General features: G+C 44.2%; 1 protein-coding gene across 4 annotated transcripts in view; it reads left to right on the top strand.

Annotated features, from left to right (window-relative positions):
- The window catches only part of TOPBP1 (DNA topoisomerase II binding protein 1), a 302,005-nt gene that overhangs the window by 225,164 nt on the left and 48,906 nt on the right, over positions 1 to 27,935 (top strand). For all 4 annotated transcript variants that reach the window (XM_033929986.1, XM_033929983.1, XM_033929985.1 and 1 more), the window contains 2 exons: positions 14,131 to 14,220; positions 20,425 to 20,586. In XM_033929986.1, the coding sequence (XP_033785877.1) occupies positions 14,131 to 14,220; positions 20,425 to 20,586 (252 nt within the window). The remainder of the gene's footprint in view (positions 1 to 14,130; positions 14,221 to 20,424; positions 20,587 to 27,935) is intronic.

The raw sequence follows: 27,935 nt of genomic DNA, 5'->3' as shown, positions 1-27,935 counted from the left end.
AAGGTAAAAAGGGACTTTTTGGCCCATCTTAGATTTGAAAGGGGTCAACAGGGCTCTCCAAGTTCCGTCCTTCCACATGGAAACTCTGTGGTCTGTGATTCTGGTGGTTCAGCCAGGGGAGTATCTGGCTTCTCTCGATCTGACGGAGGCTTACTTGCATTTTCCAATTCAGGCCTCCCATCATTGCTTCCTGTGCTTTGCGATCTTGAGGCAGCACTTTCAGTTCTGTGTGCTTCCCTTTGGTTATGGTGGTCGTTACGGTGGTGTTGCTCTAAGAGGGCATTCTGGTTCATCACTACCTAGACAACTGGTTGATTCAAGCAAAGTCGTTGCAGGAGAGCAGGTCACGGCTCAGGTGGTGGAGTTTTTGCAGTCACTGGGAGTATCTAGGAGTTCTGTTCAACACCTCCTTGGAGAAGGTCTTCCTTCCAGAGGCTCGGATAAGCAAATTGCAATCTCAATTTTGCTTGCTTATGGCATCCTGGTGTCCTCGGATGCAGAATTTCCTCCAAGTCTTGGGGTCGATGGCGGCTTCCCTAGACGTAGTGAGGTGGGCTTGTGCCCATATGCGTCCTCTTTATTATGTTCTTCAGAGGTGGTCGCCTCAGAGACAGAGTTTGGATTATCCTGTCCCTCTGCGGGGCTTGGCTTGCTGCAGTCTTTGTTGGTGGCTCCGGACCTCACATCTAGTGCAAGGGGTGAGTCTGGATCAGCTGCAGTGGACAATGCTGTTCACAGATGCCAGTCTCCTCGGTTGGGGAGCACAGTGTCTAGGTCACTCAGTTCAGGGCACCTGTTCCATGGAGGTGGCGTCCTGGTTGTTCAGTGTTTTAGAGACCAGAGCCATACGTGTAGCGCTGTTAACTTTCTGGTCTTTTCTGATGGGCAAGTCAGTCAGGGTTCGTTTGGACAATTCCATGGCGGTAGCCTATGTCAATCGTCAGGGGGGCACCAAGAGCACTTTGGTGGCGCAGGAGGCGGGTCTGCTCATGTTCTGGACAGAGTCTCATCTTCAGGACATCTCAGCCTCCCACATAGCAGGCATGGAGAATGTGCAGGCGGACTTTCTGAGTTGTCACGCCCTAGATCCCGGTGAGTGGTGTCTAAGCCAAGCAGCCTTTCAGCTAATAGTGCAGTCTTGGGGTCAGCCCCTCATTGACCTGATGGCCACGAGTGTTAATGCCAAAACATCCCGTGTCTTCAATCGTTGCAGAGATAGTCAGGCCGAGGGGCTGGATGCTCTGGTTCAACATGGGCTGTTGTATTTTTTCCTTCTGTGGCTATTAGTGGCAGAGCTCTTCTCCGCATTGTTCAACATCCAGGCCTAGTGCTGGTGGCTCCAGATTAGCCCAGGCGTCCGTGGTACGCGGACCGGGTGAGGCATCTGGTGGTGGATCCTCTTCCTCTCTCGTCAGACATTCTGTCTCAGGGCCCCATTCCAATGTTTGATCTGGACCCCATTTGCCAAGCTGGCTCTTGAAAGGGAATGCCTAGGTAAGAAGGGGTATTCAGATAAAGTGATCTCAACCCTTTTGGGGTCCCGGAGACATTCCACTTCTCATTTATGTGCGGGTTTGGTCTCTTTTCACGCTTCCCTGCCAACTAAACTAAACGTTAAGTTTATATACCGAATCATCTCCACAGAAGTAGAGCTCGACACGGTTTACAGGAATTACTAAAGAAAGGAACTCCAATGGGAAGAAGAAGGGCTTGGTAAAAAGGAAAGAAAGAGGGGACTAAGTAAAGTGGAGAGGGAGGGAGTGGTTACATTTTAGAGAAAAGCCAAGTTTTCAAATGCTTTCTGAAGCGTTGGAGGGAGGTCGAACTCTGAAGAGGGGCAGATAAGCTGTTCCACAGCTCGGTGATCTTGAAGAGGAGGGATGTTCCAAGTTTTCCTGTATGGGATATGCCTTTTAAAGAGGGGAATGATAGTATGAATTTTTGAGTGGATCTGGTGGAGTTAGGATTCGAGGAGAGCCAAGATAGTGGAAACAGGGGAGGAAGGATGCCGTGTAGAGACTTGAAGGCTAGGCAGGCAAATTTGTAGTGAACCCTGAGGAGAACTGGGAGCCAGTGAAGCTTAGACAGAAGCGGGGAGACGTGGTCGAATTTGCTTTTTGCGAAAATTAATTTAGCCGCGGTGTTCTGAATCCGCTGAAGTCTGAGAAGACTTTTCTTTGTTAGGCTTAAGTAGATGGAGTTGCAGTAATCCAGTCTAGATAGAATAATGGATTGAACGAGGACAGCGAAGTGTTGTTGGTGGAAGCAGGATCTGACTTTCCTTAGCATGTGAAGTTTGAAAAAGCATTTTTTTACTAAGGAGTTGAGGTGATCGTTGAAGGACAGTGTAGAGTCGATGATGATTCCCAGAACTTTGCTTGAGTGCTCAAGCTGCAGTTTGGTGCCAGAGGATAGTGGGATGAGGGTGGGCAGCTGATCTAATTTTGGGCCTAGCCAAAGTAGTTTTGTTTTGGTCTCATTAAGTTTCATTTGAACAGTGAGAGCCCAGGATTGGAGATTCGTTATACAAGAAGAGATGTTATCAGAGAGGTTGGTGAGGTTGGAGTCGGTCTCGAGGAGGACAAGGATGTCGTCGGCGTAGGTGTAAAGTGTCTCAAAGGGGGATAGTTGGAGGAGTTTCAGGGAGGACATATAAACATTGAAAAGAATCGGGGATAGAGGTGAACCCTGAGGAACTCCGCAAATCGGTTTCCAAGGGGAGGATGAGGTACCGTTCATGTTAACGAAGTAGGAGCGAGAACGTAAGAATTTTGAGAACCAATCTAAGACTGTGGAGTTTATGCCAATTTCAGAAAGTTGGAGGATTAGTATGTCATGATGGACGATGTCGAAGGCTGCAGAAAGATCAAATTGAAGAAGGACAGCGAACTTGTTGCAAGAGTGAAGATGTTGGACTTTTGAAATTAGAGGCCAAAAGGGATTCGGTGCTAAAGTTGGGTCTGAAGCCATGTTGGTAGGGTAGTAGAGGAATGTTACTATCTTAGAGTTCTTGCAGGATGGCCTGGATAGGGGCCTGGCTTGGTCTTCTCTCTGGGTTCAACTTGCGGCCTTGTCAGCCTTTTGTGGGTTGTTACAAGGTCAGTGGCTGACTGCCATTTCTGATGTCGTTCACTTCTTTCGGGTGTCCAAATTGCTCAAGCCTCCCGTGCGACTGTCTGTTCCATCTTGGGATCTGAATCTGATCTTGTCCGTGCTGGTGCACCCACCTTTCAAGCCTTTGGAGGGCCTGCATGTTGAAGGACATCATGCTTAAAGCAGTCTTCTTAGTGGTCATTGCATCTGCTAGGCGTGTTCCTGAGCTGCAGGCTTTCTCTTGTAGGTCTCCCTTCCTGGAGTTCTCTAGGGAGCAGGTTGTGTTGCGGCCTGTTCCTTCCTTGCTGCCAAAGGTAGTTTCTCCTTTTCATGCCAATCAGTCAGTGGTCCTCCTGGTGCTGGGTAGTTCAGAGGGTTCTTCTGAGCAGAAACGGTTCCACAAATTGGATGTCTGTCAGGTTCTTCACTCTTATGTGCAAAGGACCCAGGAGATCAGCATCTGTAGTTAGAAGGTTGGTCCGTTGTTCCTTTGGGGTCTTTTAGGATCGGAGTTATGATGATTTCGCTGAGGTCTTGTAGAAAAAGGCCATTTGTGAGTAAAGTTTGTATCCATTGTAGGATTGTAGGGTGCGGAATAGTGTACTGGAGGTTTTCAGTAGGTATGGGGGGCAATGGTTAAGGTCACAGGCTGCGTGGTTGTACTTATTATACAGTTTGTTGAAGTCTGACCATTGTATAGGTGGGAAGTGAGACCAAGTTCTGTCAGCTGCAACTGCTTCTTTTTCATGAATAAATTGAATAGGACTGGGGATAATGGGGAGTCTTTTGGGATACCAGAAAATGCCTTCCAAGGGTTAGAGTATGATTCTTGCCTTTTGACCAAGTATTCGCGATTTTGTAGGAAATCGGCAAACCAATTCAGTACAGTCCCTGTTATTCCGATTTTCGAGAGTTTGGTTAGGACTAATTGGTGGTCCACTGAGTCGAAGGCTGCAGAGATATCAAATTGGAGTAATATTGCCTGATGACCCGAGCTTGGCAACAGTTTGATTTTAGTGATTAAGAGTGATGAGAAGGAGCTCGGTGCTGTGCTTTTTTCGGAAGACGTATTGGGATGTATGAAGACAGGAGTGTTGTTCTATGTATGAGGCTAGCTGCTTGCTGACATGGGACTCAAGGATTTTAGTGAGGATTGGAATGTCCGCAATCGGTCTGTAGTTAGATGCTATGGAGAGGTCTGCTTGGGCTGTTTTCGGTATAGGGGTTAAGGCTATTTTACCCATTTCTTTGGGTAGATGCCCTTGGTTCAGGGAACTATTTAGTAGATTGGTGAGCCAGTTAATGATATGAATCAGAGCTGCTGAAATAAGGTATGGAGGACAGTTGTCTAGGGGGCTACTTCGTAAGGCTAGCTTTGATATTAGTTTATTGGTATCGGGGATGGAAAGGTTAGTGAATGAAGACCAGATCTGGTCTGCTTTTATGGGTTCGGTGTATTCCGTATAGTTATGTTGGGAAGTGTCTTAGCAATTTCCAATTGGACCAACTTGACTTTGTTGAGGAAGAAATCTGCTAGTTCTTGGGCTGAGATTTTATTAGAGAAGGTTGCAGATTCTTGGTTTGGGGGGGATGTCAGTTGTCGTACTAGGCAAAACAGTTTTTTGCTGTCGGTTTTGTCGCCTCCTATTTTACTGGTGTAGTATTTTCTCTTTGTTTCGGATATATTGTCCTTATATTTATCTATGGCTGCTCTCCATTGTGTTCTGGTGTCTTGTTTTTCCTCCATTTCCTCTGCATGGTTGTTTATCTAGTCTTAGGGATTCAGTAAACCAGGGCGAAGTTTGGTTTGATTTTATTATGCGTGAGTGGAGGGGGATATTTTGTCTAGGGTTTCAGCTATGATTTTATTCCAGTTGGTTATCATTGAGGAGGTGTTATCCGTGGGGGGAGGGAGTGATTTTGACACTATATTCCAGAAGAAATCACCCCTCAGCCATTTCTTTTCCAAGCTGAAGAGCCCTAACCTTTTTAGTCTTTCCTCATACGAGAGGAGTTCCACCCCCTTTACCATCTTGGTCGTTCTTCTTGAAACCTTTTCTAGTGCCGCTATATCTTTCTTGAGATAAGGGTACTGGAATTGAACACAATACTCCAGATGAGGTCGCACCATAGAGCGATACAGGGGCATTATAACATTCTTACGGATTCTTTTACAAAACTGCGCTAGCAGCCCCAAAGCCCACAGAGATTTAAAGTGCTTCGGGGCCGTTGCCGCGCGGCAGCCGCTATTGTGGCTTTGTAAAAGAGACATTTAGTCTTGTTAACCATTCTTTTTTTAATAATTCCTAGCATCCTGTTTGCTTTTTTGGCTGCCGCCACACATTGGGCAGGAGGTTTCATCGTATTGTCTACGACGTCACCCTGATCCTTTTTTTGGGCGCTAACCCCCAAGGTGGACGCTAGCATCCGGTAACTGTGATTCGGGTTATTCTTCCCAATGTGCATCACTTTGCATTTGTCCACATTAAATTTCATCTGCCATTTGGACGCCCAGTCTTCCAATTTTCTAAGGTCTGCCTGCAATTGTTCATAATCCACATGCGTTTTAACAACTTTGAACAGTTCAGTGTCATCTGCAGATTTAATCACCTCACTCGTCGTCCCAATTTCCAGATCATTTATAAATAAATTAAATAGCACCGGTCCCAGTACAGACCTCTGCGGCACTCCACTGTTTACTCTCCTCCATTGAGAAAAATGACCATTTAATCCTACCCTCTGTTTTCTATCCAATAACCAATTCCTAATCCCCCTCTTGTCGGTTCCCGGACCAGTTGCTCCAAGAAGCAGTCATTTATGATATCTAGGAATTTTACCTCCCAGCACATTTTTTCTCCACATTTAATTTTGTCCTTCCACCTTTGTGAGATGTAATCAGGTTTGAATGTAGATTTGGCACAACGCTATAGTAGCTAGCTTCCTCATACTAGTGCTAGCACACTTTAACTTTGTTTTATTTTTGCAATTGAAAACACCCATTATTATACTGTTGCCCAATTCTCCAGCTTTCCTAATCTCTGAAAACATTTCTTCATCTGTCTTTTCATTTTGTCCCGGAGGACAGTGGTATAACCCTATCTTTTATATTCCTTCCCTTCCCACATGGAATTTCTGTCCATAAGGATTCCACACTGCTATCTATGTCATACAAAATGTTTATTTGATTTGAATCAATTCCCTCTTTAACATACTGTATAGTGTAACCCCTCCCCCTCCAATTATATCTACTCTATCCTTGTGATATAATTTGTACTCGGGAAACACAATGTCCCATTGATTGTCCTCCTTCCACCAGGTCTCCAAGATGCCTATTATATCTATCTCATCATTCAGTGCTATATACTCTTAACTCTACTATTTTATTTTTTAGGCTTCTAGCATTTGTATACAGACACTTCAAATTGTATTTTTTCCTTGCAACTATGGGCTGCTGAGAAAACGGGGAAAATTTGAGTCTTTTACTCTGCCTTCCTCTTAAACCCTCCTGGCTTTCTTTCACCATTATTGGAACCTCTTTACTTGGACTCCAAGGATACCTCACACCATACCATCTGGGCGACTGTCGGCTTTTCCCCACATCTTAGTTTAAAAGCTAATCTTTCTCCTTTTTAAATGTTAGTGGTTCCATCCCGGTTAAGGTGGAGTACATCCTTTTGGAACAAGCTCCCCCTTTCCCAGAAGGTTGCCCAGTTCCTAACAAATCTAAATCATTCATACCTGCACCATCATCTCAACGACGCATTGAGATTTTGGGGCTCTGCCTTCCTCTTGGGTCCTGCACATGGAACTGGGAGCAAAAATGCTACCCTGGAGGATCTGGATTTCAGCTTTCTACTTGTGTAAATTTGACTCCCATATTTTCCTATTTCATTGGTACCTACATGTACCAAGACAGCTGGCTCCTCCCCAGCACTATCTAAAATCCTATCTATGTGACACATGAGGTCCGCCACCTTAGCACCAAGCAGGCAAGTGACCAGGCGATCCTCATGCCCAACAGCCACCCAGCTATCTACATGCCTAATGATTGAATCACTAACTTCCCTCCTGAACAGAAGCCCCTGGAGATAAATCTTCGGTACAAGAGGATATTGCATCCCCTGGTGGGCAGGTCCTAGCTACAGGATTATTTTCTACTTCACCAGGGTGATGCTCTCCTTCTTGGAGAACTCTCTCCTCCAAGGCAGCACAGGGGCTACCAGACTGGAGATTGGACTTCTCTACAACATCCCTGTAGATCTCCTCTATGTACCTCTCTGTCTCCCTCAGCTCCTTCAAGTTTGCTACTCAAGCCTAGACTCATTTCAATTTGGCTTTCATAAGGCTCACAGTGTCGAGTTATTGTTAATATTGGTGCTCAACACACTAATGGAGGGTTTGAATGGACATCATTCATATTGCATGATTTCCCTAGCTGTTTCTCGGGCCTTCGATACAGTCAATTTGACTGTGTTGATGTCGAAATTGGAGAGCTTGGATATTCTGGGAGTGGTCCTCGACTGGTTTGCCTCATACCTGACAGGGAGATATTTTATGTGAGAGGTGGACAAAATGTTTCACAAAGGATGATTAATAAGAAAGGATTGCCATGGGGCTCAGCTTTATCCACGCAGTTGTTCAATATCTATATGGCGACCTTGGGACAGGTTTTCCAAAATTTGGGGATTCAATATAGAATATATGCCGATGATATCCTATTTTTTTCCCCATTGATGAACAAAAACGATAGTGAGGTTAGATTGAATCTATGCATGCAAAAAATGTGTGAATGGTTATTGGAACATGGATTGCAATTGAATGTCAACAAGACTGAGATTACTTGGGAAAATATGCTGTGAACAGTTTAGACATGTTGGAGTCTCGGATAGATGAACATCTTGGGGATCTATTTAGATTCAGCACTTACCATGGGAAAACAGATTCTGAATACTATCCAGGGGGAATATGCACAATTATGTACCTTATTTAGGTTAAAACTGTTGTTAACAACATATGATTTTAGAACAGTGCAAGGATTAATTCTACCCATATTGGATTATTGCAATTCTCTCTATTTGGGCTTGACAAAATCAAAGCTTAAGGCCTTACAGGTTCTAATGAACTCAGCAGCTAGATTGATTAGTGGCTTTCCAAGAATGGTGCACATCACTCCTATTCTGAAACAACTCCATTGGTTACCTATGCAACAACAAGTACACTATAAGATGTTATCATTGGTATACCAGATATTGTATCAATCAGCCCCTTTCTGGTTTGAATCTCTGTGGGAAGTTTATAGATCAAACAGAGCCTTGAAATCAGAAGGTGGAATGAAACTAATAGCAAGAATGGAAGAGGGAGTGAAGTACGGGTTCATAGTCAGATGTGCGCAAGACATAAGCGGCAGACAAATGGGTTCCTATGCCTGCAGTGTCGTTGCGCTCACTTGTCTTTGCGCATTTGTCCGCGCGCTTTTGTCTTGCACACATTTGATTTGCCATCGAAGTACGTGACCACAAAATCAAGAATGTTTTTCATTGCAAGGATGTCCCTTTGAAATAAGTTGTCAGGACACCTGAGACTATGCTCTGATTGTTTTAATTTCAAAAAACTGTTAAAAACCAAGTTGACAAGATTGAAAGAATCCTGGTGGGAGCAGAGACGGAAGAGACAGCAGTGATAGTCCACGTCGGAACGAATGATGTCACCAGGAAAGACTACATCAAGAATGCACTGACTCAAGATCTTAGGAAGGAAACTGAAGATGAGGACCCAGAGGATAGCCTTCTCAGAGATCCTGCCAGTGCCGAGGGCAGAAACGAAGAGGCAGATGGAGCTACAATCAATTAATGCATGGATGAGAAGATGGTGTGAGGAAGATGGTTTTCTCTTCATAAGGAACTGGACAACATTGGAAAGAACAAGCTTTTCAAGAAGGATGGTCTACACCTGAGCAAGGCGGGAACTAGACAACTAGCAAATAACGTCAGAAGAGCGATAGAGCAAGCTTTAAACTAAGTAGAAGGGGAAAGCCGACAGTCGACCTGGTATCGACGGTTCGGGAAACAGTATCCAGTGAGGGTACTGAGGGGGAAGATTGCGGGGAAGACACAAGTGGCAAGCAACAGACTATGAACAATCAAGGGAGTCAGACGAAGCGAGAGGGGGACAGGATAAACATACTACAAGGGGAAGTCAAAATGGGACTGGATGATGAGAAGGAACAAGAGGAGGACAATAGGAACACGACACAAGGGGAAGGCAATAGGAATCTACCACAAAGAGAAGACAAAAGAGACAATACTCAGGAGTTGACAGGTCAGGAAGGGGACAGAATGAAGAATGGAATGCAAGGGAAAATAGCGAGGAAGGGAAAATGCCAGGACTTGAACTGCATGTATACTAATGCAAGGAGCCTGAAGAACAAAATGGGGGAACTAGAAGTCATGGCCAATAAGGAGAGACTAGACATCATAGGGATCACGGAAACATGGTGGAACGAGGAAAACAAATGGGACATAGTACTGCCAGGATACAAACTCTACCGAAAAGACAGGACTTACCAGAAAGGAGGAGGAATAGCACTATACATAAGGGACACCATTCACTCATCCACTCTGGACACAGCAGCGACAAATGCCCAACTGGAGTCATTGTGGGTCAAAGTACCAGGAAACAACAGATCCGAGATAAAGATGGGACTGTTCTACCGTCCACCTGGGCAAACCGAAGCCGAGGATACAGAAATGGTAGCCGAGCTGAGAAGGGAATGCAAAAACCCAAACACCATAGTTATGGGAGATTTCAACTACCCTGGGATAGACTGGTGTCTTGGAAATTCAAAATGTGCAAGGGAAACGGAGTTCCTGGAAGCTGTTCAGGACTGCTTCATGGAACAACTTGTCGAGGCACCAACGAGAGGATCAGCGATTCTGGATCTGATCCTCAATGGGCTGAAAGGACCCGCAAAGGGAGTGGAGGTCATGGGACCACTAGGAACCAGTGACCACAACATGATTCAGTTCAAAGTGCAAATAGGATTATCTAAGGGAAAGAGAACCAAGGCAACAACGTTTAACTTCAAGAAAGGGAACTATGATGCCATGAGACAAATGGTGAGAAAGAAGCTCAGAAACAGCTCCAAGGAAACTTGGACTGTGGAGCAAGCCTGGTCCCTATTCAAGGACACAGTAAACAAGACGCAAAACCTATATATACCAAGATTTAGGAAAGGATCCAAAAAGAATCAGACGAAGGACCCTGCATGGATAACCAGTGAAGTAAAGAAAGTGATAGGAGACAAGAAAAAATCATTTCGGAAGTGGAAAAAAGACAAAACCGAAGGAAATTGGAGAGAGCACAGGCAGTATCAAAAACAATGTCACCGAGTAGTCAGGAAAGCCAAGAAAGAGTATGAGGAGAGACTGGCCAACGAAGCAAGAAATTTCAAACCATTTTTCCGATTTGTGAAAGGGAAACAGCCAGCGAGGGAGGAGGTGGGACCCCTGGATGAGGGTGACCGGAAGGGAGAGGTGAAAGAGGAAAAAGAGGTAGCTGGTAGGCTAAACGAGTTCTTCTCGTCGGTCTTTACAATAGAAGACACATCCAGTGTGCCAGAACCGGAAAAAATCTTCAGGGGAGATCAAGAGGGGAAATTATCATGCATGGAGGTAAGCCTCGAAGACGTTCTCAGGCAGATAGATAGATTAAAAACTGACAAAGCTCCGGGCCCAGACGGGATCCACCCGAGAATACTGATAGAGCTCAGAGATGAAACAGCAGAGTTACTGCGGCATATTTGCAACCTGTCCTTGAGAACAGGGGTAATCCCGGAGGACTGGAAGATAGCGAATGTTACACTGATCTTCAAGAAAGGATCGAGAGGCGACCCGGGAAACTACAGACCGGTGAGCTTAACCTCTGTTCCGGGGAAGATGGCCGAATCACTGATCAGGGAAGGTATCAATGAGCATATAGAAAAAAATAATCTGATGAGATCAAGCCAGCATGGTTTCTGTAAAGGCCGATCATGCCAGACGAATCTACTGCATTTCTTTGAGGGGATAAGTAAACAATTGGACCAAGGTGACCCCGTAGACATTGTATATCTAGATTTCCAAAAAGCCTTCAACAAGGTGCCCCTTGAACGCCTACTGAAGAAACTGTGGAGTCACGGGGTGGAAGGGGACGTGCACAGATGGATCAAAAATTGGCTGGCGGACAGGAAGCAGAGGGTAGGAGTAAAGGGGCACTACTCTGACTGGATAGGGGGTCACAAGTGGTGTTCCGCAGGGGTCAGTGCTGGGACCACTGCTGTTCAATATATTTATTAATGATCTAGAAACGGGAACGAAGTGTGAAGTTATCAAGTTCGCGGATGACACAAAACTCTCCAGAACGGTCAGAACTGTTGAGGAATGCAAAGACCTGCAGAGCGACCTGAACAAACTGAGTGAGTGGGCAAAAAAATGGCAGATGAGCTTCAATGTGGAGAAATGTAAGGTCTTGCACATAGGGAAGGGGAACTCCAGGTACAGCTATATGATGGGAGGGAGGGTACTCGGGGAAGGCAACCAAGAAAAAGATTTGGGGATATTGGTAGATAACACAATGAAGCCGGAGGCACAATGTGCAGCGACCTCAAAAAAAGCGAGCAGAATGCTGGGCATTATCAAAAAGGGTATCACTACCAGAACGAAGGAAGTTATCCTGCCACTGTATCGAGCAATGGTGCGCCCACATCTGGAATACTGCGTCCAATACTGGTCGCCAAACCTCAAGAAGGACATGGCAATACTCGAGAGGGTCCAGAGGAGAGCAACATAGAAACATAGAAAGATGACGGCAGAAAAGGGCTACAGCCCACCAAGTCTGCCCACTCTACTGACCCACCCCATTAAGTCCGAGTGCTAATGACCCAGCTCCTTAACTCGACCCTCGCAGGGATCCCACGTGGATGTCCCATTTATTCTTAAAGTCGAGCACGCTGGTGGCTCTGATCACCTGCTCCGGAAGTTTGTTCCACTGATCCACCACCCTTTCTGTGAAGAAATACTTCCTGGTGTCACCACTAAATTTCCCTCCTCTGAGTTTGAGCGGGTGCCCCCTTGTGACCGAGGGTCCCTTGGGAAAGAATATGTCATTTTCCACCTCGACACGACCTGTGACGTACTTAAATGTCTCTATCATGTCACCCCTTTCCCTGCGCTCCTCTAGAGTATAGAGCTGCAATTTGCCCAGTCTTTCTTCGTATGAGAGACCCTTGAGTCCGGAGACCATCCTAGTGGCCATCCGCTGGACCGACTCAGTTCGAAGCACATCTTTACGGTAATGTGGCCTCCAGAATTGCACACAGTATTCCAGATGAGGTCTCACCATGGTTCTGTAAAGTGGCATTATGACTTCAGGTTTGCGGCTAACGAAGCTTCTATTGATACATCCCATCATTTGCCTTGCCTTGGATGAGGCCTTCTCTACTTGTTTGGCAGCCTTCATGTCTGCACTGATGATTACTCCCAAGTCCCGTTCTTCTGAAGTCCTAGCTAGTGTTTCTCCATTCAAGGTGTATGTTCTGCATGGATTTCTGCTGCCGAGATGCATGACCTTACACTTCTTAGCATTGAAGCCCAGCTGCCATATCAAGGACCAGTTTTCCAACGTGATCAGATCATGCGTCATGCTATCCTTGAGATTGCTTTCGCTTACTGTATTACACAGTTTGGCATCGTCGGCAAACAGTGCTACTTTACCCTGAAGCCCTCGGGTCAAGTCCCTTATGAATATGTTGAAAAGGGATGGTCCCAGGACTGAGCCCTGTGGCACTCCGCTGGTCACCTCCGAAGTCTCAGAGAGGGTGGCGTTGACCATCACCCTCTGAAGTCTTCCACTCAGCCAATCATTGACCCATGCAGTTAGTTTCTCACCTAACCCCATCGATTTCATCTTGTTTAATAGTCTACGGTGTGGGACACTGTCAAAAGCTTTACTGAAATCCAAGTACACTATGTCCAGAGACTCTCCCGAGTCTAGCTTTCCTGTCACCCAATCAAAGAAGCTGATAAGATTGGATTGGCATGACCTGCCCCTAGTGAATCCATGTTGGCAGGGATCCCTTAGATGATAAAGGGTATGGAGAACCTCTCATATGCCAAACGGTTAGACAGGCTGGGGCTCTTTACCCTGGAAAAGCGGAGACTGAGAGGGGACATGATACAGACTTATAAAATCATGAAAGGCATAGAGAAGGTGGAGAGGGGAAGATTCTTTAGACTAGCAGGGGCAACTAAAACAAGAGGTCACTCAGAAAGACTGAGAGGAGACAGATTCAAAACGAATGCAAGAAAGTTCTTCTTCACTCAACGGGTGGTAGACACCTGGAACGCGCTTCCTGGAGAGGTGATAAGCCAGAGTACAATTCTGGGGTTCAAAAAGGGACTGGATGACTTCCTGGAAGCGAAGGGAATAAAGGGGTACAGATAGAGGTTTACCTCACAGGACACTGAACAAATAGGGTATGGACTTTTTAGGTTAGGTAGGGAACATTTTCAGGTCATGGACCTGGAGGGCCGCCACGGGAGCGGACTGCCGGGCACGATGGACCCCTGGTCTGACCCGGCAGAGGCAATGCTTATGTTCTTATGTTATGTTCTTATGCCTATATGTAGAGGCAATCACAACCCTAAGATACCAGTATCTTCTGTAGTGCCTGTTGAAGTTCATAATGAGCTGTTTGATACATTATTATTGGAAACCACTTAGAGTATAGGTGGTATATAAATTTTTAAATAAAAAAGAAAATACTTTTTCACAGAAAAGGTAGTGAATGAATTGAAGGGAGTCCTAGTGGAGCCGGTGAAAACAAAAAATGTATCTGAATTCAAGAAAGCTTGGGATAAGTACACTGGATCTCTAAGGGAGAGGAAGAGATAGGCAGACTAGATATGCCATATGGTCTTTTCTCTGCCTTCATTTTTCTCTTTCTCTGTTATGATTTTTGTTTTCAGCTGAATAGTTTTTGTGTGTTTGGTTTCTTTGCAGGGAGCATTTAGTGGCTGGAAAGTGGTTTTAAATGTTGACCAAACCAAAGAAGCAGGATTCAAACGCCTCCTGCAGTCAGGTGGAGCACAGGTATTCTAGTTTTACATCATATGAAAATAAATCTTTATGCATATGTCACAAACCAGTAAAACATGTCTTGCATTTCATTCTTTTTGATATGTGTCAAAATTGTCTCTTTTTTTCAGTACATCATATCTGAGGAAAGCAAGGTAGATTTGCAAATGTATATAAGAATATAAGAATAACCATACTGGGCCAGACCAATGGTCCATCTAGCCCAGTATCCTGCATTCAACAGTAGCTAATCCAGGTCCAAGTAACCTGGCAGGAACCCAAATAGTAACAACATTCCATGCTATTGAACCCAGGGCCAAGCAGTGGTTTCCTCCATGTCTGTCTCAATAGCAGACTGTGGACTTCTCCAAGAACTAGTCCAAACATTTTTTTAAACCAGGTACACTAACTGCTGTTACCACATCCTCTGGCATCGAGATCTTTAATGGGCCGGCCTAGCAAAGGCAACGAGGATGTTGATGAAAACTGTGTCTAAATTAATCCTTGCGGCAGCTCTGTGGCCAAGTTAAAAGCACACTAAACTGCCGCTAGACAGGAGAAGTACTGCTTGGTAGGGGAGGAGGGAAGGGAGAACGGGTACTGCTGGGAAGGGGGAGGATGAAGGGAGATGGGGTACTGCTGGACATGGGGAGAGGAAGAGGTGCTGCTGGACAGGGGGCAGGGAAAGGAAAGGGAAAAGAGGTGCTGCTGGACCTGGCAGAAGGGTGCCTCGAGCTGTGCCCCGGCTCAAGAAAGCTTAGCCAGATACAGGCTCCAAAACTGAACACAATACTATGTGGGGCCTCACCAACAACTTGTACAGAGGATCAACACTTCCTTTCGTCTGCTGGTTATGTCTCTCTATACAGCCTTGCATCCTTCTGGCAAAAGCCATCGCCTTGTCACACTGTTTCTTTGCCTTTAGATCTTTGGACACTATCACCCCAAGATCCCTGTTCCCATCCATGCATATCAGCTTCTCACCTCCCAGCACCTATGGTTCCTTCTGATTTCTAATCCCCAAATGCATTACTCTGTACTTTTTTGCACTGAATTTTTGTTGCCGGATATTAGACCATTCCTCTAACTTTTGCAGATCCTATATCATGCTTTTCACTCCCTCTTTGGTGTCTACTCTGTTACAAATCTTGGTATCATCCATAAAAAGGCAATCTTTACCTTCTAACCCTTTGGCAGTGTTGCTTACAAATATATTGAACAGCACCAAAGCCCCAGCACCAGTCCTTGAGGCATTCCACTGCTCACCATTCCTTCCTCTGAGTAAATTCCATTATCTACCACCCTCTGGCTTCTGTCTGTCAACCAGTTTCTAATCCAGTTCACCACTTTGGGTCGTAACTTCAGCCCGTCAAGTTTATTCAAGAGTCTCATTGAGTGTTCCCTAGCCTTTGTACTTCTTGAAAGAGAAAAAAAAGATTAACTTTTACCTGTTCTGCACCACTTAGGATTCTGTAGGCCTTAATTGTATCTTCCCAAGCTGAAGAGATCTAACCTCTTTAGCCATTCCTCAAACGAGAGGCGTCTCATCCCCTTTATTATTTTGATCACTCTTCAGCCATTCCTCAAACGAGAGGCGTCTCATCCCCTTTATTATTTTGATCACTCTTCTTTCAGCGTTTTCTAATTCCACTGTATCTTTTTTTGAGATATGGCAACCAGAACTGAACGCAATACTTAAAAGTGAGATTGCACCATGGAGCGAAACAGAGGTCTTATTTACCATCCCTTTCCTAATAATTCCTATTGCTGCACACTTGAGTAGAAGATTTCAGCATATGGTCTACAATAACACCTAGATCTTTTTTATGAGTACAGACTCTTAAGTTGGACCCTAGCATCTGGTAACTGATTTGGATTATTTTTCTCTATATGCATTACTTTGCATTTGTCCATATTAAATTTCATTCTCCATTTACATGCTCAGTATTCCAGTTTCCTAAGATCTTCCTACAATTTTTCACAGTCCACATGTGTTTTAACAACTAGAGCAGATAGGGATCCATTGAGAAATCCTTAAGTCAAACATAGTTTTATGTTCTCCAAGGACAAGCAAGCATAATATTTTCACATGTGGGTTACGTCATCCAGTTACTTCAAATTGTGCCTTTTCCTTTCATATTCAAGCTGCTTAGAAGTTGATAGGGATAATTTGCATCCTTTTATCTGCTCTGCTCTTAAACACTCCTTAATGTCTTTTACCATTATTGAAACCTCTATTGGGATTCACTAAATGTCCTGTTTCAACAGTATAATTCAAGTATATTCCACACTGAACCATGAGCTCCTAGGTGACTGTCAGCTTTCCCTCTATTTTGGTTTAAAAGCTCCTCTATCTCCTTTTTAAACATTAGCGCCAGTAGCCTAGTTTTATCCCAGTTAAGGTGGAGTCCATCCTTTCAAATAGGCTCTCTCTTTTCAAGAACTGCAAGGTTGAGGCGGAATATAAATCAGTAATGTAATGTAATATTGCTCAGTTCCTAACAAATCTACAGTTGTGATCAGACAAAACACATTTATTTTATTTTTAATGTTTCAAATTAAATGATAATAAAGGAAATAATAAAATTGTGCTGTTCAAAAGTTTGCATACCCTTAGGGATCCTTTTATCAAGCTGCGGTAGGTGTTTAACGCATAATACCGTGCATTAAACCACCTGCCGCGCTAGCCGCTAACACCTGCATTGAGCAGGCATTAGTTTTTTAGCTGGCCGCGGGAGTTAGCACATGATGAAATGTCCGACACGCTAATCCCGCTAGCGCAGCTTAATAAAAGGACCACTTAGTTCGTAATATAATTTATTGCTCTCTTTTGCATCAGTGAAGGCTTACAGTCTTTTCTGATGTGGAAAAAGCTGCCCATTTTTCTTAGCAAAAAGCCTCCAGATCTGCATGTTTGAGTCCTCCCCAAAGTGGCTCAATGATGTTGAAGTCAGGAGACTGTGTTGGCCTCTCTAGAACCTTCACTTTTTTTCTTGCTGCAGTCACTGAAGGGTCAACTTGGCCTTATGTTTCAGATCATTATCATGTTGCAAAGTCCATGTCCGCCCCATGTACTGCTTCCTGGCTGATGAATGCAAATTCTTCTCTAGTATTTTCTGATAAGATGCATTCATCCTGCAATCAATTTTAACTAAATTCCTTGTGCCGCTGTATAAGCTTGTAACCCCCCCTAAAAAAAAGAGCAGAGATTGACCTTCATTCTCCATAGTAGGGATGGTGTGCTTCTCTTCATACGACTTGTTGACTCCTTTCCAAACATAGCATGAATATAAAGTTCAATTTTGATCTCATCACTCCAAATTATTTTTTCCAGAAGTTTTGAGTCTTCTCTAGGTATTGTTTGGCATATGGTAAGCGGGCTGTTTCATAGCATTTTTTTCTAGCAACTCTACCATGAAGCCCATTTTTATTCAAATATCTCCTTATTGGGCATGCTGAAACGGCCACGCCACCTTGTTTCAGAGAAGCCAATATTTCAGTAGAAGTTGCTTGGGAAGGAGGGAGGAGATTTGCATCCCTACAAAGTTTCCTGGAAGTTGTGTCTGAAATATTTTCTGGTTCACCTGACCATGGCTTGGTATTAACAGAACCCGTAATTCTTTAGTGTCCTTCCAGACTGTACAGAAAGGATGGGTTTATGCTCCTCTGCCAGCAGGTGGAGACTGAGACACATTGACTTTTGGCAGTGCAGTCCCATCTACAATTGGTCTGTTCTCAGTCTCCAGCAGGCCAGCAGGTGGAGGTGGTAAGCCTGTGTAGACTTTCCCTTTGATAGTTAGGGCCTGTTGGATCTGATTAGTGACCTTTTTTCTTGACCCTTTTTGCTGTCCGGACAGAGCTTGGGGGATCCTTTCGGAGGTCTGTCTGACCTTGGGGATGCCACATTTGAAGGGTCAAGACCCTCCCTATTTCCCCCACCTCCCCAAATTGTATTTCTTTAGAGGAGCCTCAACTATACGTTTGGCCACCCTTCAGGCACAAACTACAGCTTTGAGAACCTGTGGGATCTGCTCGCTTATCCTTTACAGCTGTTTGCTGTGGGAATTAAAAAAAAAGGCCTGAAGCAGTCGGTCTAAAGGAAGCTTTGAATTGGTTTAATTGCTTTCCTTTTTTCTAACTGGCAGTTCTGTGCGTTGGTCTCAGCACTTTTAAAAAGCAGAAGTGTGTTTTGTGTGTTTGCCAAGCAGTGGATGCGGCTGGCATATGTGCGAAGTGCTCCAGCCACTCTGAGGGGGAATCCACATTGGCTTTGGGTGCCAGCATGCAGGGTTCCCCTTCGCGAATGCACCTTGAAAGTGAAGTGGGTATGTTTTCTTGAACAGCCTAGTTAGTTTCTACTTGGCTATTCGTCAGACTGATTGTAGATGGACCTGCTTAGCCCACTTGTACTACTGCCAAAAGTCAATGTGTCTCAGTCTCCACCTGCTGGCAAACAAACGTAAATGCATTCGTTCTGTGCCGGTCTGGAGGGACTAAAAGAAAGAAAATTAGCAGGTAAGAACTTAATTTCTTCTTGTCCACTGATTGGCATTTTCAAATCTTTGGATATGTTTTTATTATCCTTCTCCTGATTTATAAAGTTGAACTACTACTGCTCGCAGATCTTTTTACTGTTCTTTCACTTTTCCCCTGCTTCAATAACCAGCAAAATCAGTGCAGCCTTGGATAAAATGAATAAGAGTTTCTTCAGAGCTAAGAAACTTAAAGGGAAATTCTATAGATGGTTCCTAAGCTTAGGCATCAGTAGACACCCTAAGTTAACTGGGAAATGCCGTTTGAAACAGCAAGCAACATTAAATTTAAAGTGCCTACTAGCACCTAAACAAAAGGTACCAGAATCGCACCTAATGCCGCTATAATTGTGGCTAATGCTGGAAGTGGCATTAGGTGCAGTAAAGCACCTACATAGGTATGATTAATGGCAAAGATATGTGCCAGAAATGTAGGCCTTGAAAACTCTGGCCTGCATTTCCAGCGCCTATCTTTCCCAGAGGTGCATTTCTCTACATGGCACCGTTGTGTGACTGACACGTGATCGGCGGCCACTTTTTAGGTGGCTGCCGATATCGGCACTATTTAGAGAATCCTGGTCTTATTGACTATACACAGAAATTAATCTCAATCTTTGTGTGTCATCTTGAGTGTATATTATCAGCCCAAACATTCAAGGGGATTTATACTTTTGATCAGGGCAATTTGTGTGAGTTCAGTTAAGAACATGCACAATTCTGTGATGATAAATAGCTTCACCTGACCAATATTCCTAAATTTAAAGAATGGTGTTTTTGAAGGATCACTCATATTTTCCTCAAATGGTACATATCTGCCAAGGATATGTAAACTTATGATCATAAGCGAAAATCCCTCATCCCTGTACCATCGTCTCAACTGTACATTGAAAGTTTGGAGCTCTTCCTGCCTCTTGGGTCCTGTACATGGAATGGGGAGCGTTTCTGCAAATGCTACCCTGGAGGATCTGAATTTCACTTTCTACCTAAAATTTAAATTTGCTTCCAGAACCTCCCTCCCACATTTTCTAATGTAATTGGTACCCACATGTACCACGACAGCTTGCTCTTCCCCAGAACTATCTAAAATCTTTTGTAGGTGATGCATGATGTCCGTCAGCTTTACACAAGACAGGCATGTAACCAGCTATCTACATGCCTAATGATTGAATCACCAACTACAACAGTTGTCCTAACCCTTCTTCCTAGAAAGAAGCCCCTGGAGACATATCCTCAGTTTGAGAGGATATTGCATCCCCTGGTGGGCAGGTCATGGCTACTGGATTATTTCCTACTTTAATAGGGTGATACTTTCCTTTCAGGAGACCTCCCTTCTCCAAAGCAGCACAGGGGCTATCAGACTGTAGGTGCGGCTTCTCAACAACATCCCTAGGTCCTCCGCTATGTAACTCCCTGTCTCTCACAGCTCCTTTAAGTCTGCTAATTTAGTCTCAGGAGAACAGACACATTCTCTGAGAGCTAGGTCCTCTTTGCATCAATCATATATATCTTGCCAACTAGGAGATAAATCATACAATGCAAAAGACTGGATAAGCACTCTTCTCGCTGCTGGACTGCTGCCTGCAACTTAGTATTATTGAGTTGTTTAATAAAAAAAAACTTGTTAAGGTACTAAGGATTTTAGACTAATATTGAAAGCTTTAAGGTTATTGTTTATTTCCTTTTATAGGTGCTTCTAGGCCATCACACATCACTCTTTAAAGAAACCACCCACCTTTTTGCTGACTTCAGTAAATTGAAACCAAATAATGCCAGAGTTAATGTGGCAGAGGCGGCTGAACAAGGGGTAAACTGCCTAAAACCAGAGTATATTGCTGAATACCTTATGCAGGTACTTCTAGATATAATCTAAACATTATTGCTAATCAAAGTCAACATAATGAATGTATTTATTTGTATTGGTTTCTTGATAAAAGCACTGTGTGGAGGGTGTAAACAATGGTAATCCCCAAATTCCCTAAAGTATTCATAACATTGTTATCATAAGGTCTTTAGGGTCGTAGGTACCTTTTTGGTTGGCAAGGAACGTCTGCAGGAAAGGAGAAATTAGGTCTTACTTGCTAATTTTCTTATCTTGGGTTCATCAGACCAGTGGGCTTATGCTCCCCTACCAGCAAATGGAGACAAACAAATGGCCTGATATCATCATCTTATAAAAGGTCTCATGCTGTCTGCACTGTGCCGGTATTCTTGTACCAAACAACAATCCCCAAAACTTCACACCTCACAAACTTTGAACATCTTGGTAATTTAACCAGCAACAGAATCTGGGTGCTGAGCTCTTAACAGAAAACAATACAGAAGTAGGGAATTGAGCCAGAATGCCCTCACAACATATAGATAAGTTCAGAGGCTAAAGATTCTGGACTGGTTCTGGAGAGACTCGAGAAAAGAAATTTAGCAATAAGATCTAATTTCTCCTTTCTTATCATATGAGACAAGCCCAGCAGTATGGGATATACCTTACGGAGAGTGGGATGTTGACAAACCTGCTCACAGTGGTTTTGCCCCAAAGGCAATGTCTATCTGAAGCATTACAGGCTGGACAACCAAACTCATGAAATTATGCAGAAAGGATCAGATTATTCTTCAGAGCTTTTGATGAATTAATCTGTGTTCTGTCCAAGAAGCAGGCTATGTCCTAGTAAAGCGTTTCCTAAGTTATGATTATAATGAGGTCATACATGCTGCATTTGGAGTCGTGACCTGGATATGCATTACATAGGCACATCAATATGATGTGCTTTGGCAGGGTTGCAAGCAATGCTGCAGCTACAAACCTGGGGTCACAGATGGAAAAAGATTGAGCAGCACTACCCTAGTTTAATGTGACTTAAGACCTTTAGGAATTGAGGTTCTTGGAGATATAAGCCAATCTAGTGATCACTTTGATCCCATGAACCACCCAAAGCCTTGTTGCCCCTCATTTTCAGGACAGGGCAAAAATACGATTGAGTCTGCAGAATGAGTTAATAACGTTCCAATTCAGTCTTAAAGTCCCATGAACATACCACAGGGAAAAAAAAACCGATGTTCAGCTACAAAATGGGGGAATCAGTGCTAGGGGATAGTAACCTTGAAAAAGACTTGGGTGTGCTGGTAGATACTACAATGAAACCAACGGCACAATGTGCAGCAGCCTCCAAGAAAGCAAACAGAATGTTGGGTATTATTAAGAAGGGCATTACAACCAGGACGAAGGAAGTCATCATGCCGCTGTATCGTGCGATGGTGCGCCCGCATCTGGAGTACTGTGTCCAGTATTGGTCACCGTACCTCAAGAAGGACATGGCGATACTTGAAAGGGTCCAGAGAAGAGCGACGAAAATGATAAAAGGTATGGAAAACCTTTCATACGCAGACAAGTTGGGAAGGCTGGTGCTCTTCTCCCTTGAAAAGAGGAGACTCAGAGGAGACATGATAGACTTTCAAGATCATGAAGGGCATAGAGAGGGTGGAAAGGGACAGATTCTTCAGATTATTGGGAACCACAAGCACAAGTGGGCACTCAGAGAAGCTGAAAGGGGACAATTTTAGAACCAATGCTAGGAAGTTCTTTTTTACACAGAGGGTAGTGGACACCTGGAATGCGCTTCCGGAGGTTGTGATAGGACAGAGTACACTACGGGGGTTCAAGGAAGGATTGGATAAATTCCTAAACGGTAGGGGGATTGAAGGATACAGATAGAGGTAGAGATAGGTTTTAGACAGAGTATGGATAGAAGGATAAAATGTCATGGGCCGCCGCGGGTGCGGACTGCTGGGCACGATGGACTTAGGGTCTGACCCAGCGGAGGCAACTTCTTATGTTCTTATGTTAGCCATGGAAAACAGCTAACGTCGTTCCTCTGCACAAAAAGGGTTGCAGAGCAGAGGCTGCGAATTACAGACCAGTGAGCCTCACATCGATAGTGTGTAAACTCATGGAAACACTACTTAAACGTAAAATATTATTATTATTATTCTTTATTCTTATATACCGCCATACCCAGCGAGTTCTAGGCAGTTTACATCAATTAGCAAATGACCTGCATTGACAAGCAGATTTACAACGAAATTACAAGCAGATTTACGATAAATTACAACGATTTACAGCAGTCAGCAATGGAATTACAGCGATTTACAACAGTCTGCAATGAGGGGAAGATTTACAACAATTTAACAGAAATTGCAGCTTTGATCGAACTAGACAAGGGAAGTAGAGAGTGGGAAAAAAGGGAGGGTCTGGTGAAGGAGGAAGGGGGCAGGGGTGGGGCAAGTGTTATGTGAGGTGAAGGGAATATTAAGGGTTGTGTTTGCTGAATAGGTAAGTTTTTAGTAGTTTTCTGAAGGCAAGGTAAGTGGGGGCCTCGAGTATCATCTGGGCTAGCCATGGGTTCGACTTGGCTGCTTGGAAGGCGAAAGTTCTATCGAGGAATCTTTTGAGAGGACAGTGTTTTGGCGAAGGGAAGGCGAACAGTTGAATTCTGCGTGATGTCCTGTTGTTGCAATAAAGGTTAAAGTGGGTATTTATGTAACTTGGAGAAGAACCATTAACCAATTTGTAGCAGAAGCATGCGAATTTAAAAAGAACTCTAGATTCAAGTGGTAGCCAGTGTAGTTGGTGGTAGAAAGGGGTGACATGTTCCCATTTCTTTAGGCCAAAGATGAGGCGCACTGCGGTATTTTGGATTATTTTTAGTCTCCTGGTAGTTTTCTTTGTGGCGTTAAGGAAGATGATATTGCAGTAGTCGAGAATGCTGAGGATGGAGGATTGTACAAGTAGGCGGAATGCAGTGTCATTGAAGTATTTTTTTATGGTGCGAAGTTTCCAAAGGACCGAGAAGCTTTTCCTAACGATGAGGTCGGTATGGTTTTCTAGGGATAGGTTTTTGTCCAGCGTGACTCCCAGAATTTTTATGGTCGGATCGAGGGGGAAGGTCATTCCTTTTAGTTGAATTGTGGTTTCCTTGATTTTATCTTTGGGGGAGGCTAGGAAAAATTTTGATTTGTCGGGGTTTAATTTCAGTCTGAATGAAAGCATCCAGAGTTCTATCTGGTTGAGAATGTTTGTGATGTGGTCGAGTAGTTCTTGTGAAAAGTTGGTTAGTGGGATGGCTATTGTGATATCGTCTGCATAAATGAAGAATTTGAGATTTAGATTGTGTAAGAGTTTACCTAGGGAGGCTAGGTATATGTTGAATAGGATGGGGGATAGGGGGGAGCCCTGCGGGACCCCACAGGTGTTGTCCCAGCAGTAAGAGAAAGAGTTATTCTTGAATACCTTGTATAATCTATTTTGTAGGAACCCCTGAAACCAGTTGAGGACCTGGTCTGAGATGCCAATGTGACTGAAGACCGTGTGGAGGTGGTCAAGAAGGGAGGCTATGATGGTTTCAGTGCTGTGGTCCGCGCAAAATCCTGATTGGTTGTCACATAGAATGTTGAATTTTTCAAGGTATGCGGAAAGTTCCGCCTTTACCATCCCTTCCGCTATTTTGGTAAATAGGGGGATGCTGGCGATCGGCCTGTAGTTAGATGGGGAGTTAGGTGGTTCTTTCGCGTTTTTTAAAATTGGGGTAATCATTATATGACCTTGCTCCGACGGGAATTACCTACTTTCCTACTTTCCTGTGGATAGTAGGTAATTAACCCACGTCATCATTTTTGCTTTAAAGTGTGGGGGGGAGGGGGCAGTTTTCATGATATTTGGTGGGCATGTGTCCAGATGGCAGTAGGAGTGTGTATACTTGTTGTAGTAAGTATTGAAGGTTTGCCAATCGGTTAATGCAAATTGTTTCCAGCTAAGGTCCACTCTGGCTCCAGGATCTGGGTTTGATAGATTCATGTCTGTGAGGATCGGGAAGAGCTCGAGGGGGTTGGGACTGGCGGGTAGTGTTGTTCTTAATTTTTGGATCTTGGTATTGAAGAAGTCGGCAAGGGTGTTGGCGGTTAAGGTGGATTCTTCGTGTAGGTTTGTGCAGGTTTTTATGTTGTATAGATCGTTGACCAGTCTGAAGAGGTTACTGCTATTGGTTTTAGGATTACCGATTTTGTGGGAGTAGAAATTGTTTCTTTTTTCACTAGTGAGGGTTTTGTATTGTTTTAATTTTTGTCTCCAGGCCAATCTGTGTTCTAAGGTTCCGGATTTTTGTCATAATCTTTCAGCTTTTCTGAGATCCTTCTTGCATAGCAGCAGTTCAGGATCGAACCAGCCCTCTTGGTTAGGGGTTCTTATTCTGCGGGTTTTTGTGGGGGCAATCTCGTTTAGTATGTTGGTACTATCTTGTATCCAGGAGGTCATGATTTGTTCCGTATCTTCTATTGGATTGATGTTGATTTCGAAATGGGACCAGAATTCCGTTGGGTCAATCTTTCCTCTGGTAGTGTGGGTTTTGATGATTCTTGTTTTGCCGCTTTTAGGAGGTTTGAGTTGGCATCCAATGGTGAAGGTACATAGGCGGTGGTCGGACCAAAGGGAGTCTGACCAGCTGCCTTGTTTCCAATAAAAAGTGGGATTGGCCTGTTCCTTGGAGGATAGAGTTACCAGGTCTAACTGATGTCCTCTTTGGTGGGTTTTGATCGGGGGGTGTTTGTCAAAGCCTAGTTGGGAGAGCAATGACCAGAAATCCTAGATTTCAGGTTGGTCAGTTTGCTCGAGGTGTATGTTGATGTCCCTGCACAGTAGGTTGTATGGGCTTGTTAGAGAATTGGTAAGTAGTGATTCAGCAAAGTCGTCTTTGGTCGTGGGCCATTTTTTGGGGGGTATGTAAAATAAAGTGATGGTTAGTGAGGAGGGCAGAGATGTTGATGCTAGGGCGATGGTTAGAATTTCAGAATTGGGCGAAGAGGTTGTGTTGAGAATGGAAGCATTGAGGTGGTCTCGGAAGATTATTGCTAGTCCTCCTCCTCTTCCCCATGTTCTGGCTAGGGAGAGTATCTTAAATCGTGGTGGTAGACTATCTTTAATGATGATGTCATTGTCTGAAAGCAGCCAGGTTTCTGTGAGAAGGACAAAGTCGGGGTTAGTTTCGGTCAGCCAGTCTTTGATCAGTGTGGATTTATTCCTCATTGATCTGATGTTCAGGTAAAAGCCCAGTAGGGACACAATCTTGGATGAGGGGAATCTAAGGGATCCCAGCCAACATGGATTCACTAAGGGTAGGTCATGCCAATCCAATCTCATCAGCTTTTTTGATTGGGTAACAGGAAAGCTGGACTTGGGAGAGTCTCTGGACATAGTGTACTTGGATTTCAGCAAGGCTTTTGACAGCGTACCACACCGCAGGCTAATAAGCAAGATGAAATCGATGGGGTTAGGTGAGACACTAACTGCATGGGTCACTGACTGGCTGAGTGGGAAACTTCATTACATTACATTACATTACATTAGTGATTTTTATTCCGCTTGTACCTTGCGGTTCAAAGCGGATTACATAAGAAGAGAACTGGACATTTCCAGGAGGGTACATGACTTTGGAGAATACAGGTTGAGGGTATAGACTTAATAACAGAATGAGTGTATAGACATAATAACATTGGAAGATAAATCAGGTTACATTACATTACTTAGTAAATTGTCTGTTTCCATATGATGGTAGGTAATCGGTTTCGGTAGGATGATTTAGGTTCCAGGTAGCTTTGTTGTCTTTATATATATATATATATTTTTTTTTTTTATTGGTCGATTGAGGGTATGGTGCCAGGGAGTGCGCAGAACCTGGTCGGTGTAAGGGAGGAGGAGAGGGAGATTAGGAAGATTGTAATGGTATTGAACAGTAGTGTTTTGATTTCTAGGGGAAGAGGAGAGGGAGATTAGGTAGATTGTATATACTTTTTGAATAGCAGCATTTTGATTTCTTTACGGAATGCTTTGAAGTCAGATGTTGAGGTTAATAGTCTGGTGATGGAGGGTTCGAGTTTTGCTGCATGCGTTGCTATGAGGTTATCATAAAGCTTTTTACGATGAGTGCCATTGAGTGGTGGGTATGAGAATGGTGTCAGTGTTCTTCTTGTTCTGGGTGGAAGGTTACAGTTTAGGGGTGGTGGTCAACGGCACCCTCTCTGAGGAGGTGACCAGCGGAGTGCCACAGGGCTCTGTCCTGGGTCCACTACTTTTTAACATATTCATAAGGGACTTGACCCGAGGGCTTCAGGGTAAAGTAACTTTATTCGCCGATGACGCCAAGCTATGTAATATAGTAAGTGAAAGCAATTTGCAGGATAGTATGACGCAGGACCTACTTATGTTGGAAAGCTGGTCCTCGACATGGCAGCTGGGATTCAACACTAAGAAATGTAAGGTCATGCACCTCGGTAGCAGAAATCCTTGCAGAACTTACACCTTAAATGGAGAAACATTAGCTAGGACTTCAGTGGAATGAGATTTGGGAGTAATTATCAGTGCAGACATGAAGGTTGCCAAACAAGTAGAGAAGGCCTCATCCAAGGCAAGGCAAATGATAGGATGTATCAATAGAAGTTTTGTCAGCCGGAAACCTGAAGTCATAATGCCACTGTACAGAACCATGGTGAGACCTCACCTGGAATCCTGTGTGCAATTCTTGAGGCCACATTATCGTAAAGACGTGCTTAGAGTCGAGTCGGTTCAGCGGATGGCCACTAGGATGATCTCGGGACTCAAGGGTCTCTCATACGGAGAGAGACTGAACAAATTGCAGCTCTACACCCTAGAGGAGCGCAGGGAGAGGGGGGACATGATTGAGACATTTAAGTACATCACGGGACGTATCGAGGTGGAGGATGACATCTTCTTTCTCAAAGGACCCTCTGCCACAAGAGGGCATCCACTCAAACTCAGAGGAGGGAAATTTGGTGAGGACACCAGGAAGTATTTCTTCTCGGAAAGAGTGGTGGATCACTGGAACGGGCTTCCAGTGCAGGTGGTCGAGGCCACCAGCGTGCTCGACTTTAAGAATAAATGGGACACCTACATGGGATCCCTACGAAGGTCGGGTTAAAGGAACTGGGTCATTTGCACTCAGACTTAATGGGGTGAGTCAGTAGAGTGGGCAGACTTGATGGGCTATAGCCCTTTTCTGCCATCATCTTTCTATGTTTCTATGACCTTTCATGAGCCAGGCTTTAAGACAACAAGGGCACAGGTCTGCTATCCAAACTGAACCCTTGTTACAAGGTTTCCAGCACTTAACAGCTTCAGTAGTTCTCATGCCCAGACAT

The sequence above is a fragment of the Geotrypetes seraphini genome, chromosome 2 (genome assembly GCF_902459505.1).
Source record: "Geotrypetes seraphini chromosome 2, aGeoSer1.1, whole genome shotgun sequence".
Classification (NCBI taxonomy): Eukaryota; Metazoa; Chordata; class Amphibia; order Gymnophiona; family Dermophiidae; genus Geotrypetes; species Geotrypetes seraphini.
The sequence above is the reverse complement of the archived record's forward strand: the minus strand, read 5'-3'. Positions and strand labels throughout refer to the sequence as shown.